The sequence below is a fragment of the Salvelinus alpinus genome, chromosome 5 (assembly GCF_045679555.1).
Source record: "Salvelinus alpinus chromosome 5, SLU_Salpinus.1, whole genome shotgun sequence".
NCBI lineage: Eukaryota > Metazoa > Chordata > Actinopteri > Salmoniformes > Salmonidae > Salvelinus > Salvelinus alpinus.
The window spans coordinates 11215230-11230359 of record NC_092090.1 but is presented as its reverse complement, the minus strand read 5'-3'; the positions used below and the strand labels follow the sequence as shown (position 1 = coordinate 11230359).

Here is a 15130-nt window from a genome sequence, read left to right as displayed (position 1 = left end):
TCTCTCCCTCTCTCTCTCTCTCTCTCTCTCTCTCTCTCTCTCTCTCTCTCTCCCTCTCTCTCCAGCTCTCTCTCTCTCTCTCTCTCTCTCTCTCTCTCTCTCTCTCTCTCTCTCTCTCTCTCTCTCTCTCCCTCTCCCTCTCTCTCTCTCTCTCTCTCTCTCTCTCTCTCTCTCTCTCTCTCTCTCTCTCTCTGTCTCTCTAGCTCTTTCTCTCTCTCTCTAGCTCTCTCAATCTAGTGCTCTCTCTCTAGCTCTCTCTCTCCCCCTCCCTCTCCTTCTCCCTCTCTCTCTCTCCCTCTCTCTCTTGCTCTCTGTCTGTCTCTCTGTCTCTCTGTCTCTCTCTCTCTGTCAGTCTCTCTCTCTCTCTCTCTCGCTCGCCCTGTCAACTAACCTGCTTGCTGCAATGCAGGCTGTGGGCTTCACACCAACGTCATGACCTCATGGTACTAGTGTAGTCTGTACCATGTCATGTGAAATAGGTTAGCATTATGTTTTGATCCCTTGACCTGCATTGATGTCCTGCAGACCGTCTGCTGCTGCTGGCCTGTAATGGAGGCCACTGACGTGTGGGCAGAGTAGCTTGTAGGTATCGCGTCCCAAATGGCACGTCGTTTGACCGGAGCTCCTATCGTCTCTTGTCAAAAGTAGTGCACTAAATAGGGAATATGAGCTTTATAGAACCAGGAAGTCCCCTTGAGATAAAGAATGTCCTTTATGAGGGAAAGACTTGGCCAAGACAACAGCATAGCCTTACAGTGTGCATTAAAATAACAGACATATGTATACTGCAACACACCAATAGAAAGAAAAATGCTACTCTAGGAAACAGTGCTTTCTAATGTCAACATCCACCCATACAGGCAAACCCCTATGTTCTGGTGACTAGCCTAATTTCTTTAACCTTTATTTAACTAGGCAAGTCAGTTAAGAACAAATTCTTATTTACAATGACGGCCTACCCACAGCCAAACCCCAGCCAAACCCTATGGGACTCCCAATCACAGCCGGTTGTGATACAGCCTGGAATCGAACCAGGGTATGTAGTGGCACCTCTAGCACTGAGATGCAGTGCCTTAGATCGCTAAGCCACTCGGGAGCCTGAAACTTGAATGCAGTATTACATGGTCAGTTTGACCCACAGCTATTCCATGCTGCCTTTCTAGGCTACTCCCAGTTGAAAGCAGATTTGAGTTCCCAGAGTTATGACATTGTCAGATATTATGCTGTATCTACTGTATGTATCTACTGTATGCATCTACTGTATTGTATCTACTGTATGTATCTACTGTATTGTATCTACTGTATGTATCTACTGTATGAACCTACAGTATGTATCTACAGTATGTATCTACAGTATGTATCTACTGTATGTATCTACAGTATGTATGTATCTACCGTATGTATCTACTGTATGCACCTACTGTATTGTATCTACAGTATGTGTCTACTGTACTGTATCTACTGTATTGTATCTACTGTATTGTATCTACTGTATGTATCTACTGTATTGTATCTACTGTATGAATCTACTGTATGAATCTACAGTATGTATCTACAGTATGTATCTACTGTATGAATCTACTGTATGAATCTACTGTATGAATCTACAGTATGTATCTACAGTATGTATCTACTGTATGTATCTACAGTATGTATCTACAGTATGTATCTACAGTATGTATCTACTGTATGTATCTACTGTATGAATCTACTGTATGTATCTACTGTATGAATCTACTGTTGGAGTTTTGGCCTTGTACAATATTGCTCTTTAAATCTGACACAAATGCACATGATATTGCAAATCCAAAAATGTACAATAACATTCACCTTGAATATGTCTCAATACCCTTTTTTTAATGTCTCAATCCCCTCAATCCCCCAGGCAATGGGTTTAATAATCTCATCATTGAATAATGATATGCAAATGTTATTCACTAACTTTGAATCTTTTTTGGGGGGGGTTGCAGTCTGTCCGCAACGTTTCAGATGTGACTAAAAACCATTTATGAAAACGTACCATCTAGTTGCGTTACTTTCATCCATTTGTGTGGGAGAGATTGGGTGTGCGGCTGATAAGAATGTGCTGGCGTAAGGTGTAGAATTTCAGGGAACATTTTTCTCAAGTCACGTTGGCTGCCCCCCCACAACTTGTCCCAATGCCTCGAGGCGCCCTGCGTGCGGATATAAAGAGGCATCAGAACGCGAAGGGTCTTTCATTCATTCTCAGAACTCCTGACATTCAGGTGGATCTTGTCCTGCCGCGAAGCCGCCCGCCGCTAGAATATCCCAAATAGCCATCACCATTATCAGGTCGGACAATGCTGCGAGTCAGGTGTCTCAGAGGAGGTAGCAGGGGGGCCGAGGCCGCCCATCTGATCGGAGCTATGGTTGGTATTTAGTTCCTGTTTTTTGTTTATTCAGAAATGTACAAAATCATAAAATGTGGAGAGTCTCAAGGAGAGCGCAGCTGCGGCAAACAGCTGTTGGCTGTCACTCAGAAAAGTGAACACATTTCATTTAAGTTTTTTACAATTATAATATTATTTTTTATTAATTGAGTTTGTTCTGATTACTTTGAACGTTATTCTTTAAAATAAAATGAATAGGCTATTTTTTACACTTTCTTTTCACAGCAAAATACTCAATTAAATGTAGGCCTACCAATCAAAAAGCATGTCATTTTCTTTCATTAATTGATTTTGTCCGGACATAGACGAGTTTTTGTTTCAAATAAAACGAAAAAGAAGCATTTCTTGCGTTACTCAAGAATGTCGCATGCTGTTCTCTGAAATTGTGAACTAAGTCAATTGCTTCTGCACGAAGTAGAATGCAAAACTGCTACAGAAATTAAAACATTAACGTATGTATTTATTGGAAGAGAACGTTTCTGCTTTATTTGGAAATGTGTCTGGCAGCAAATTTTAGCGCGTGAGTGACAGTAGACAGCTGTTGCAGGCCCTCCCTGAACCCACTGACACGGAGAGCTGCGCATGCGCCCGCTGACCCCTTGAAATTCTACCTCCAACCGAGATAAGTGCGTTTATCAAGCGCACCTTGACTCAAAACCAATAGGCCATATCTAACACAGCTCCGTTAGCCTTTTAACACCATATATTGACCAATGGTTTTCCTTTTGGCCTTGTAATGCATCTGTCTTTGTGTAATGTAGAATGTGTATGATAAGGCTTACTGCAAGAGATTAAGCTAACAGGTTAGTCCTTGGTCTACTTATCTTTAAACCATAGTTATCATGGTCAGGACTTGAAGAATCACCTCAGTTCAACTACTGATTGGAAAAATATATAAATCAAATCCACATTTGTTGGAAGCTTAACATCTTAATCAATTTGATTATAATATAATGTTATATGGTAAACCTGTGAATGGCCCTGTAATCATGTGTTGCGTTGCGGAGCCAGCAGTGACCCAGTGGCATACCGCAGTTTCGCACCCCGCGAGGTCTGAGCGAAACATGATTAAGGATTTATTGGGGGGGGGGGAAACAACTAACTTCCTACAATGCCATACATTTTGCTATGGGGCAAAGATAAACATTTGCAGTTTTATAGCTAATATGATGCTATTGTACACATTTTGGCATGGGGCAAAGATAAACATTTGCAATTTTATAGCTAATATGATGCTATTGTACACATTTTGCTATGAGGCTGAGAGAAAATGTTTCAGTTTTACAGCTCATTTCCTGTAATTCTAAACATTACATGAAATGTGTGACCACACCGTGACATGTGAGCGGATGATACTGACGCAGCTGTTCATCTTCCCGCAGCTCGGCCGCGCCATGACAGGCTGGGTGCAGGGCGCGTTCCAGAGCTACTTGAGTTCCGCTGCTGCCGCGCAGCCGCAACGCGCCCTGGAGGAGAACGCTGTCACTGAGCCTGAGCAACAGGAGTGTCCTGTCTGCGCCTACAATGAATGGGACCCGCTCGAGGAGGTGATCGTAGGCCGCGCCGAGAACGCGCGCGTCCCTCCTTTCACAGTAGAGGTCAAGGTAAGGTGATCAAGTCAGAACTCACAATTATGTAGAACAAATCTACACTATGTTCAAACTAAGATGAAATGAACCATAAATATATACATATATTATTATTGCATTGAGTTGATGCAAAATTAGCCTATTGCAAATAGCAACAACTTCCTTGCCAAATGCATTCAAATCTTTAATGGGACTCACCTGCTCAAATAAAATATAAATCATTCAAATAAATGAGTAAATGAAGAACCCATAGTGACGTATTAAACTTTTTTCAACAGGCTAACACATATGAGAAGCATTGGCCCTTCTACCAGAAGTATGGGGGCCAAAGCTTTCCTGAGGACCACTTGAAGAAAGCTGTTGCTGAGATTGAAGAAATGTGCAATATCCTCCGCATGGAGGGAGTTACAGTTCAGAGACCTGAACCCATGGACTGGTCCTTCCAGTACAACACTCCAGACTTCACCTCTACTGGTAGGCAGGGGGGGGGAGTTACAGTTCAGAGACCTGAACCCATGGACTGGTCCTTCCAGTACAACACTCCAGACTTCACCTCTACTGGTAGGCAGGGGGGGGGGAGTTACAGTTCAGAGACCTGAACCCATGGACTGGTCCTTCCAGTACAACACTCCAGACTTCACCTCTACTGGTAGGCAGGGGGGGGAGTTACAGTTCAGAGACCTGAACCCATGGACTGGTCCTTCCAGTACAACACTCCAGACTTCACCTCTACTGGTAGGCAGGGGGGGGGGGAGTTACAGTTCAGAGACCTGAACCCATGGACTGGTCCTTCCAGTACAACACTCCAGACTTCACCTCTACTGGTAGGCAGGGGGGGGGAGTTACAGTTCAGAGACCTGAACCCATGGACTGGTCCTTCCAGTACAACACTCCAGACTTCACCTCTACTGGTAGGCAGGGGGGGGGGGAGTTACAGTTCAGAGACCTGAACCCATGGACTGGTCCTTCCAGTACAACACTCCAGACTTCACCTCTACTGGTAGGCAGGGGGGGGGAGTTACAGTTCAGAGACCTGAACCCATGGACTGGTCCTTCCAGTACAACACTCCAGACTTCACCTCTACTGGTAGGCAGGGGGGGGAGTTACAGTTCAGAGACCTGAACCCATGGACTGGTCCTTCCAGTACAACACTCCAGACTTCACCTCTACTGGTAGGCAGGGGGGGGGGGGAGTTACAGTTCAGAGACCTGAACCCATGGACTGGTCCTTCCAGTACAACACTCCAGACTTCACCTCTACTGGTAGGCAGGGGGGGGGGAGTTACAGTTCAGAGACCTGAACCCATGGACTGGTCCTTCCAGTACAACACTCCAGACTTCACCTCTACTGGTAGGCAGGGGGGGGGAGTTACAGTTCAGAGACCTGAACCCATGGACTGGTCCTTCCAGTACAACACTCCAGACTTCACCTCTACTGGTAGGCAGGGGGGGGAGTTACAGTTCAGAGACCTGAACCCATGGACTGGTCCTTCCAGTACAACACTCCAGACTTCACCTCTACTGGTAGGCAGGGGGGGGGAGTTACAGTTCAGAGACCTGAACCCATGGACTGGTCCTTCCAGTACAACACTCCAGACTTCACCTCTACTGGTAGGCAGGGGGGGGGAGTTACAGTTCAGAGACCTGAACCCATGGACTGGTCCTTCCAGTACAACACTCCAGACTTCACCTCTACTGGTAGGCAGGGGGGGGAGTTACAGTTCAGAGACCTGAACCCATGGACTGGTCCTTCCAGTACAACACTCCAGACTTCACCTCTACTGGTAGGCAGGGGGGGGGGGGAGTTACAGTTCAGAGACCTGAACCCATGGACTGGTCCTTCCAGTACAACACTCCAGACTTCACCTCTACTGGTAGGCAGGGGGGGGAGTTACAGTTCAGAGACCTGAACCCATGGACTGGTCCTTCCAGTACAACACTCCAGACTTCACCTCTACTGGTAGGCAGGGGGGGGAGCTACAGGGTTGATACCTCTACTGGTAGGCAGAGGGGGGAGCTACAGGGTTGATACCTCTACTGGTAGACAGAGGGGGGAGCTACAGGGTTGATACTTCTACTGGTAGGCAGAGGGGGAGCTACAGGGTTGATACCTCTACTGGTAGGCAGAGGGGGGAGCTACGAGGTTGATACCTCTACTGGTAGGCGGAGGGGGAGCTACAGGGTTGATACCTCTACTGGTAGGCAGAGGGGGGAGTTACAGGGTTGATACCTCTACTGGTAGGCAGAGGGGGGAGTTACAGGGTTGATACCTCTACTGGTAGGCAGAGGGGGGAGCTACAGGGTTGATACCTCTACTGGTAGGCAGAGGGGGGAGCTACAGGGTTGATACCTCTACTGGTAGGCAGAGGGGGGAGCTACAGGGTTGATACCTCTACTGGTAGGCAGAGGGGGAGCTACAGGGTTGATACCTCTACTGGTAGGCAGAGGGGGGAGCTACGGGGTTGATACCTGTACTGGTAGACAGAGGGGGGAGCTACGGGGTTGATACCTCTACTGGTAGGCAGAGGGGGGAGCTACGGGGTTGATACCTCTACTGGTAGGCAGAGGGGGAGCTACAGGGTTGATACCTCTACTGGTAGGCAGAGGGGGAGCTACAGGGTTGATACCTCTACTGGTAGACAGAGGGGGAGCTACAGGGTTGATACCTCTACTGGTAGGCAGAGGGGGAGCTACAGGGTTGATACCTCTACTGGTAGGCAGAGGGGGAGCTACAGGGTTGATACCTCTACTGGTAGGCAGAGGGGGAGCTACAGGGTTGATACCTCTACTGGTAGGCAGAGGGGGAGCTCTACAGGGTTGATACCTCTACTGGTAGGCAGAGGGGGAGCTACAGGGTTGATACCTCTACTGGTAGGCAGAGGGGGGAGCTACAGGGTTGATACCTCTACTGGTAGGCAGAGGGGGAGCTACAGGGTTGATACCTCTACTGGTAGACAGAGGGGGAGCTACGGGGTTGATACCTCTACTGGTAGGCGGAGGGGGAGCTACGGGATTGATTGATTGGTTAATTGATTGGTTGGTTGGTTCGGTTGGTTGAATTATTGATTGTTTGATAGAAAATTCCCCGCCTGAACACAAAAACCTGTGTGTCTCTAACATGTCTCCTCTCCTCCACCCAGGCATGTACGCTGCCATGCCCAGAGACATCCTCATGGTGGTGGGGAATGAGATCATCGAGGCTCCCATGGCCTGGCGGTCTCGCTTCTTTGAGTACCGGGCCTACAGACCCCTCATCAAGGAGTACTTCAGAAAGGGTGCCAAGTGGACCACCCCCCCAAAACCCACCATGTCTGATGAGCTGTACGATCAGGTGAGGTGTCAGATGCCATCTTGACCCCCGAGAGGTGCTCACTCACTTCAGAGTCTCTGTTCCTGCAGGGAGCCTAACTAAACATACTAAACATGCACTGTTATGTAAACCGCTTTGAATAAAAGCATCTACTATACGTGGCATAGATTGCTCTGTGCTTTGGCCGTATCTCATATAGCATGCTATAAGTGACATATTACCTATGAGGTTAGGCCCAAACACATGGTGTTTGTATTACCCATGAGATTAGGCCCAAATTTAGTGTGTTTGTATTACCCATGAGATTAGGCCCAAGAACAGGGTGTGTATTTTACTCATGTGGCAAGGGGCCATTTAAAGATACACAGTACATACATGATAACATAATGGCTGTGGATACCCCCCCCCCCCACCCCACTCCAACCTGTCAGTTTCTCTGGCCTCTCCTTAAACTGAGACTCATAACATAATGGCTGTAGATACCCCCCCCACTCCAACCTGTCAGTTTCTCTGGCCTCTCCTTAAACTGAGACTCAGAGATGTGACATTGCCACGAGCAGCAGGGTTGACCAAAGATATTTTATATGAGTGTGATGCAAGAAGATGCACTCACACAGAGTATCGGGTACACGTCACTCTGCTGCAGTGTGATGGCTGCAGCCTGACAAAAACGGTGGTGAAGTTAAGCCTCGTGCTTCAACTCTCTGTTGCGGAAATCGCCCCGATACTGATGTTTACTTTGTTTATCACTGAGTCTATGTTTAAACCAGTCAGTCTCTGTCTCTCTCTCTGACCCCCCTCCAGGACTAACCTGTCTGTCTCTCTAATCTGTCTCTCTCTCTGACCCCCCTCCAGGACTAACCTGTCTGTCTCTCTAATCTGTCTCTCTCTCTGCCCCCCCTCCAGGACTAACCTGTCTGTCTCTCTAATCTGTCTCTCTCTCTGCCCCCCCTCCAGGACTAACCTGTCTGTCTCTCTAATCTGTCTCTCTCTCTGCCCCCTCCAGGACTAACCTGTCTGTCTCTCTAATCTGTCTCCCTCTCTGCCCCCCCCCCCCAGGACTAACCTGTCTGTCTCTCTAATCTGTCTCTCTCTCTGCCCCTCCAGGACTGACCTGTCTGTCTCTCTAATCTGTCTCTCTCTCTGCCCCCCCCTCCAAGACTAACCTGTCTGTCTCTCTAATCTGTCTCCCTCTCTGCCCCCCCTCCAGGACTAACCTGTCTGTCTCTCTAATCTGTCTTTCTCTCTGCCCCCTCCAGGACTACCCTGTCTGTCTCTCTAATCTGTCTCTTTCTCTGCCCCCTCCAGGACTAACCTGTCTGTCTCTCTAATCTGTCTCTCTCTCTGCCCCTTCCAGGACTAACCTGTCTGTCTCTCTAATCTGTCTGTCTCTCTGCCCCCTCCAGGAGTACCCTATCCGCACGGTGGAAGACAGACACAAGCTGGCTGCCCAGGGAAAGTTTGTCACCACCGAACACGAGCCGTGCTTCGACGCCGCTGACTTCATCAGAGCTGGCAGGGACCTGTTTGTCCAGAGGAGTCAGGTATGGAGGCCACAATGCCACATATTCTTTTAGAGAGTCACACTGTGTTCACTCCTTAATCTAAACAAAAGTATGTGGACACCCCTTCAAATTAGTGGATTCGGCTATTTCAGCCACACCCGTCGCTGACAGGTGTATAAAATCGAGCACACAGCCACGCAATCTCCATAGACAAACATTGGCAGTAGAATGGCCTTACTGAAGAAGGTCAGTGACTTTCAACGTGGCACCGTCATAGGATGCCACCTTTCCAACAAGTCAGTTCGTAAAATTTCTGCCCTGCTGGAGCTGCCCCGGTCAAATGTAAGTGCTGTTATTGTGAAGTGGAAACGTCTAGGAGCAACAACGGCTCAGCCGCAAAGTGGTAGGCCACACAAGCTCATAGAACGTGACTACCGACTGCTGAAGTGCGTAGCGTTTAAAAATCATCTGTCTTCAGTTGCAACACTCACTACTGAGTTCCAAACTGCCTCTGGAAGCAACGTCAGCATAATAACTGTTCGTCAGGAGATTCATGAAATGGGTTTCCATGGCCGAGCAGCTGCACACAAACCTAAGATCACCATGGGCAATGCCAAGCGTCAGGCTGTAGGTGTAATGCTCGCTGCCATTGGACCCTAGAGCAGTGGAAACGCATTCTCTGGAGTAATGAATCACGCTTCGCCATCTGGCAGTCCGACGGACGAATCTAGGTTTGGCGGATGCCAGGAGAACACTACCTGCCGAATGCATAGTACCAACTGTAAAGTTTGGTGGAGGAATAATGGTCTGGGGCTGTTTTTCATGGTTCAAGCCCCTTAGTTACAGTGAAGGGAAATCTGAACGCTACAGCATACTATGACATTCTAAACGATTCTATGCTTCCAACTTTGTGGCAACAGTTTGGGGAAGGCCCTTTCCTGTTTCAGCATGACAATACCCCCGTGCACAAAGCGAGGCCCATACAGAAATGGTTTGTTGAGATCGGTGTGGAAGAACTTGACTGGACTGCACAGAGCCCTGGCCCTGGCATAATGCGAGCCAGGTCTAATCACCCAACATTAGTGCCCAACCTCACTAATGCTCTTGTGGCTGAATGAAAGCAAGTCCCAGCAGCAATGTTCCAACAACTAGTGAAAATCCTTCCCAGAAGAGCGGAGCCTGTTGTAGCAGCAAAGGAGGCACCAACTCCATTTTAATGCCCATGAATTGGGAATGAGATGTTGGACGACCAGGTGTCGTTGTTTTGGCCTTATAGTGTAGCTACAGTTCACCTAATAAAGAGACCAAATAGTTGAGGGATGCAGAACTTGCCCAACAGAAGCCTACCCTGCCTAGCTGCATAGAGATCCCCAGTCTGTAACAAGAAGCAACCCGACAGAACAGACAACTGGTGTTTAGACAGATCCCTGGGTCACTGAACACAATGACTTCCCTTTGAGGCATTTTATTGTTTGTCAATGACCAAGTTCAGAGCCACTAATTAACACAATTACATACAGGCCTAGAGGCCTACGTACGGACCAGCTCTGTAGGACCACAGTGTTAACTAGTGAAGGTAATGAATTGGGTAGGACCACAGTGTTAACTAGTGAAGGTAATGAATTGGGTAGGACCACAGTGTTAACTAGTGAAGGTAATGAATTGGGTAGGACCACAGTGTTAACTAGTGAAGGTAATGAATTGGGTGCTCTGTAGGACCACGGTGTTAACTAGTGAAGGTAATGAATTGGGTGCTCTGTAGGACCACGGTGTTAACTAGTGAAGGTAATGAATTGGGTGCTCTGTAGGACCACGGTGTTAACTAGTGAAGGTAATGAATTGGGTGCTCTGTAGGACCACGGTGTTAACTAGTGAAGGTAATGAATTGGGTAGGACCACAGTGTTAACTAGTGAAGGTAATGAATTGGGTGCTCTGTAGGACCACAGTGTTAACTAGTGAAGGTAATGAATTGGGTGCTCTGTAGGACCACAGTGTTAACTAGTGAAGGTAATGAATTGGGTGCTCTGTAGGACCACAGTGTTAACTAGTGAAGGTAATGAATTGGGTGCTCTGTAGGACGACGGTGTTAACTAGTGAAGGTAATGAATTGGGTAGGACCACAGTGTTAACTAGTGAAGGTAATGAATTGGGTGCTCTGTAGGACCACAGTGTTAACTAGTGAAGGTAATGAATTGGGTGCTCTGTAGGACCACAGTGTTAACTAGTGAAGGTAATGAATTGGGTGCTCTGTAGGACCACAGTGTTAACTAGTGAAGGTAATGAATTTGGTGCTCTGTAGGACCACAGTGTTAACTAGTGAAGGTAATGAATTGGGTGCTCTGTAGGACCACAGTGTTAACTAGTGAAGGTAATGAATTGGGTGCTCTGTAGGCCCACAGTGTTAACTAGTGAAGGTAATTAATTGGGTGCTCTGTAGGACCACAGTGTTAACTAGTGAAGGTAATGAATTGGGTGCTCTGTAGGACCACAGTGTTAACTAGTGAAGGTAGTGAATTGGGTGCTCTGTAGGACCACAGTGTTAACTAGTGAAGGTAATGAATTGGGTGCTCTGTAGGACGACGGTGTTAACTAGTGAAGGTCATGAGTTGGGTGCTCTGTAGGACCACAGCGTTAACTAGTGAAGGTAATGAATTGGGTAGGACCACAGTGTTAACTAGTGAAGGTAATGAATTGGGTAGGACCACAGTGTTAACTAGTGAAGGTAATTAATTGGGTGCTCTGTAGGACCACAGTGTTAACTAGTGAAGGTAATGAATTGGGTGCTCTGTAGGACCACGGCGTTAACTAGTGAAGGTAATGAATTGGGTGCTCTGTAGGACCACAGTGTTAACTAGTGAAGGTAATGAATTGGGTGCTCTGTAGGACCACAGCGTTAACTAGTGAAGGTAATGAATTGGGTAGGACCACAGTGTTAACTAGTGAAGGTAATGAATTGGGTAGGACCACAGTGTTAACTAGTGAAGGTAATGAATTGGGTGCTCAGTAGAACCACAGTGTTAACTAGTGAAGGTAATGAATTGGGTGCTCTGTAGGACCACGGCGTTAACTAGTGAAGGTAATGAATTGGGTGCTCTGTAGGACCACGGTGTTAACTAGTGAAGGTAATGAATTGGGTGCTCTGTAGGACCACGGTGTTAACTAGTGAAGGTAATGAATTGGGTGCTCTGTAGGACCACAGTGTTAACTAGTGAAGGTAATGAATTTGGTGCTCTGTAGGACCACAGTGTTAACTAGTGAAGGTAATGAATTGGGTAGGACCACAGTGTTAACTATTGAAGGTAATTAATTGGGTAATGCAACACTTTCTTTTATGTCTCAGTGTCACGACTTCCGCCAAAGTTGGTCCCTCTCCTTGTTCGGTCGACGTCACCGGTCTTCTAGCCATCGCCGATCCACCTTCCATTTTCCATTTGTTTTGTCTTGTTTTCCCACACACCTGCTATTCATTCCCTCATTGCATGTTGTGTATTTAACCCTCTGTTCCCTCCATGTCTGTGTGTGTAATTGTTGATTGTCGGGTTGGCACTCTTCCGGCTGGTTTGCGCCGGGTTCTATTTGACACCCGTGCTTTTTGACAGCCTGTACTTTGTACTTTGTTATTTTGTACTTAGGGCGAACTCACTTGTTCTGAGGGCATTGGTTTTTGTGACGCGGTTGCGTTCTATTCATATATTGCCTCAGTAAAGTGTCTTGTCCTGCGCCTGACTTCCACCAGCTACACCCACACCGTGGCTGAAAGTGTTTACCTGGTATTCACAAGGGTGAAAGTGTTTACCTGGTATTCACAAGGGTGAAAGTGTTTACCAGGTATTCACAAGGGTGAAAGTGTTTACCTGGTATTCACAAGGAAATGATATGATATCAATAGGTACTTTCTGGAACTTGCTGTTGAAGAATTCAACACATTTGGTAACTACCTGGTACCAAATGGTGTATAATTATTAGTACTAGATATTACTAAGCAATTATTAGGTATCATTTAACCACGTTTAACCTAAGTGAATAATATGTAAATATTAGAGAACTGTTATATAAGAAGTGTAAACAATTTATTGTTGATTGATTCCAGTCATTATTTCTCTATTTCCAGGTTACAAACTACATGGGGATTGAGTGGATGCGTCGCCATCTTGCCCCGGACTACAAGGTCCACATCATCTCATTCAAGGACCCCAACCCCATGCACATTGACGCCACCTTCAACATCATCGGGCCGGGACTGGTGCTGTCCAACCCGGATCGTCCCTGTCGTCAGGTCAGTCAGATGGAGAGAGAGAGGTGCAGAGAGAGGGAGGGAGTGAAGAGAGAATGAGAGGAGAGAGACAGGGAGGAATGGAGAGAGAGAGAGGAGAGAGAGAGAGAGAGAGAGAGAGAGAGAGAGAGAGAGAGAGAGAGAGGGAGTGAAGAGGAGAGGAGAGAGACGGGGAGGAATGGAGAGAGAGATGGGGAGGGATGGAGAGAGAGAGAGAGAGAGAGAGAGAGAGAGAGAGAGAGAGAGAGAGAGAGAGAGAGAGAGAGAGAGAGAGAGAGAGAGAGAGAGAGAGAGAGAGAGAGAGAGAGAGAGAGAGAGAGAGAGAGAGAGAGAGAGAGGGGGGGGGGGTGGAGAGAGTGAGAGAGAGAGGAGAGAGAGAGAGACGGGGGAGGGATGGAGAGAGAGAGAGGAGAGAGAAACAAGAAATTACCCTCCTGACCAGTTTGCCCTTTCCCCCTGTATATACATTCCTGCAGTGCCCTCTAGTGGAGCGGTGCTGTAACTGATAAAACGCTACATGGGAAGAGACCTCTCTGTCTGACCCACAGCATCTCTCTGATTTCTCTCCTTCAGGTGGAGATGTTTGAGAAGGCCGGCTGGACCGTGGTGAAGCCTCCAACCCCTCTGATTCCAGATGGTATGTTGTTGTTGTTGTTGTTGTTGTTGTTTGGGAATTCAAGACACCTATCAACAAAAGACAACCCAATTTCTAGCACTTCCTGATTTGTTGATAGAAAACTCATACTCAGCACTGTCGGTGTGGTCTTTTCATGGTGTGACGATATCTATGAGTGTCTGGTTAGTAAATCTACCTGTTCTCCCATCAGATCACCCTCTGTGGATGTCCTCTAAGTGGCTGTCCATGAATGTCTTGATGCTGGACCCCAAACGGGTCATGTGTGATGCCAACGAGCACACCATCCACAAGATGTTTGAGAACCTTGGTGAGTAGAATATGACCTTCATGTATGACCTATGACCTATTCATTATAATCCCTCCACCTAGTATTTTATTCAACCGTTTAGTTCTTGCCCTTTTATCTTTATTTAGTGATTGATAGATTTTATTAGTTTGTCTAAGTTAGTTCAGGTAAAGTTCCAAGACAGACCTTTTGACACCTGCCATTCCTCTGGTTTATCTGACTCCCTCGCTCTCTCCCTCCTCGCTCCCTCCCTCCTCGCTCCCTCCCTCACGTTCTCCAGGTATCGAGACCGTCAAGGTGAACATCCGCCACGCCAACTCCCTGGGAGGAGGCTTCCACTGCTGGACTACCGACGTGCGTCGCCGTGGTTCCCTCGAGTCCTACTTCCATTAGCCATGCCAGAAACAGACAGTTTTTATTGAGCTTAAAGGAAGGATAAAGTCCCAATCAAAAATCTGAAGTTAATTTTTCAATTTCAAAAAATGAAAACCACGTGTTGATTTAAAGTTAACAGTTATGTGCATGACAGTGGCTTTCGCGAAAACGCTTGGTTATGAGTTAATTTTAACGCTCAACAACAACAACAAAAGTTTTTTTTTTTAACTTGATTTTTAGAGAGAGGAAAAAAAAGATAGGTACTCAATATTCTCAATACATACTGTATTTCTGGCTGGGTATTGTGTGTATTGTATTGGCTATTGTGAAGCAACGTTGTACCATCTGAACGACTCTGAGTAACATCAAAGAAACGAGTCGTTTGTAAAGAGGACAGGGTAGGCTACTTTATGGGTATGATAACGATGACATCACATTTGGCTTGCGTCTGAAATGGCACCCTATTCCCTACGTAGTGCACTTCTTTTGACCAGAGCCCTGAGTGGATGTTCGTTATACTACTTCCTTTTGAGAACTCGGGGGGGGAAAAAAATAATTTATATCAATTATCAATTGATGCTGGCATTTGATTTTTTTTTTTATAAGATTTTTTAAAAGAATGTGTCAAACTTTTTTACAGTACTTCATTATTATTATTAAACAATATGGTATTTCTTATCTCAGGTATTTCTATTTTGTAAAAAAACAAATGAGAAAAGAATGAATCAATTGAGACAAATGTA

At 46.6% G+C, this 15130-nt stretch overlaps 1 protein-coding gene across 1 annotated transcript; it reads left to right on the top strand.

Annotated features, from left to right (window-relative positions):
• Positions 1-2207: 2207 nt before the first annotated feature.
• On the top strand, positions 2208-14925 carry gatm (glycine amidinotransferase (L-arginine:glycine amidinotransferase)). Its single transcript, XM_071400569.1, has 9 exons — positions 2208-2390; positions 3794-4015; positions 4279-4474; positions 7141-7331; positions 8717-8854; positions 12928-13092; positions 13663-13726; positions 13917-14033; positions 14293-14925. The coding sequence occupies exons 1-9, from the start codon at positions 2322-2324 to the stop codon at positions 14403-14405; spliced, it is 1275 nt and encodes a 424-aa protein (XP_071256670.1). The 5' UTR covers positions 2208-2321; the 3' UTR covers positions 14406-14925.
• The last annotated feature ends 205 nt before the right edge of the window (positions 14926-15130 follow it).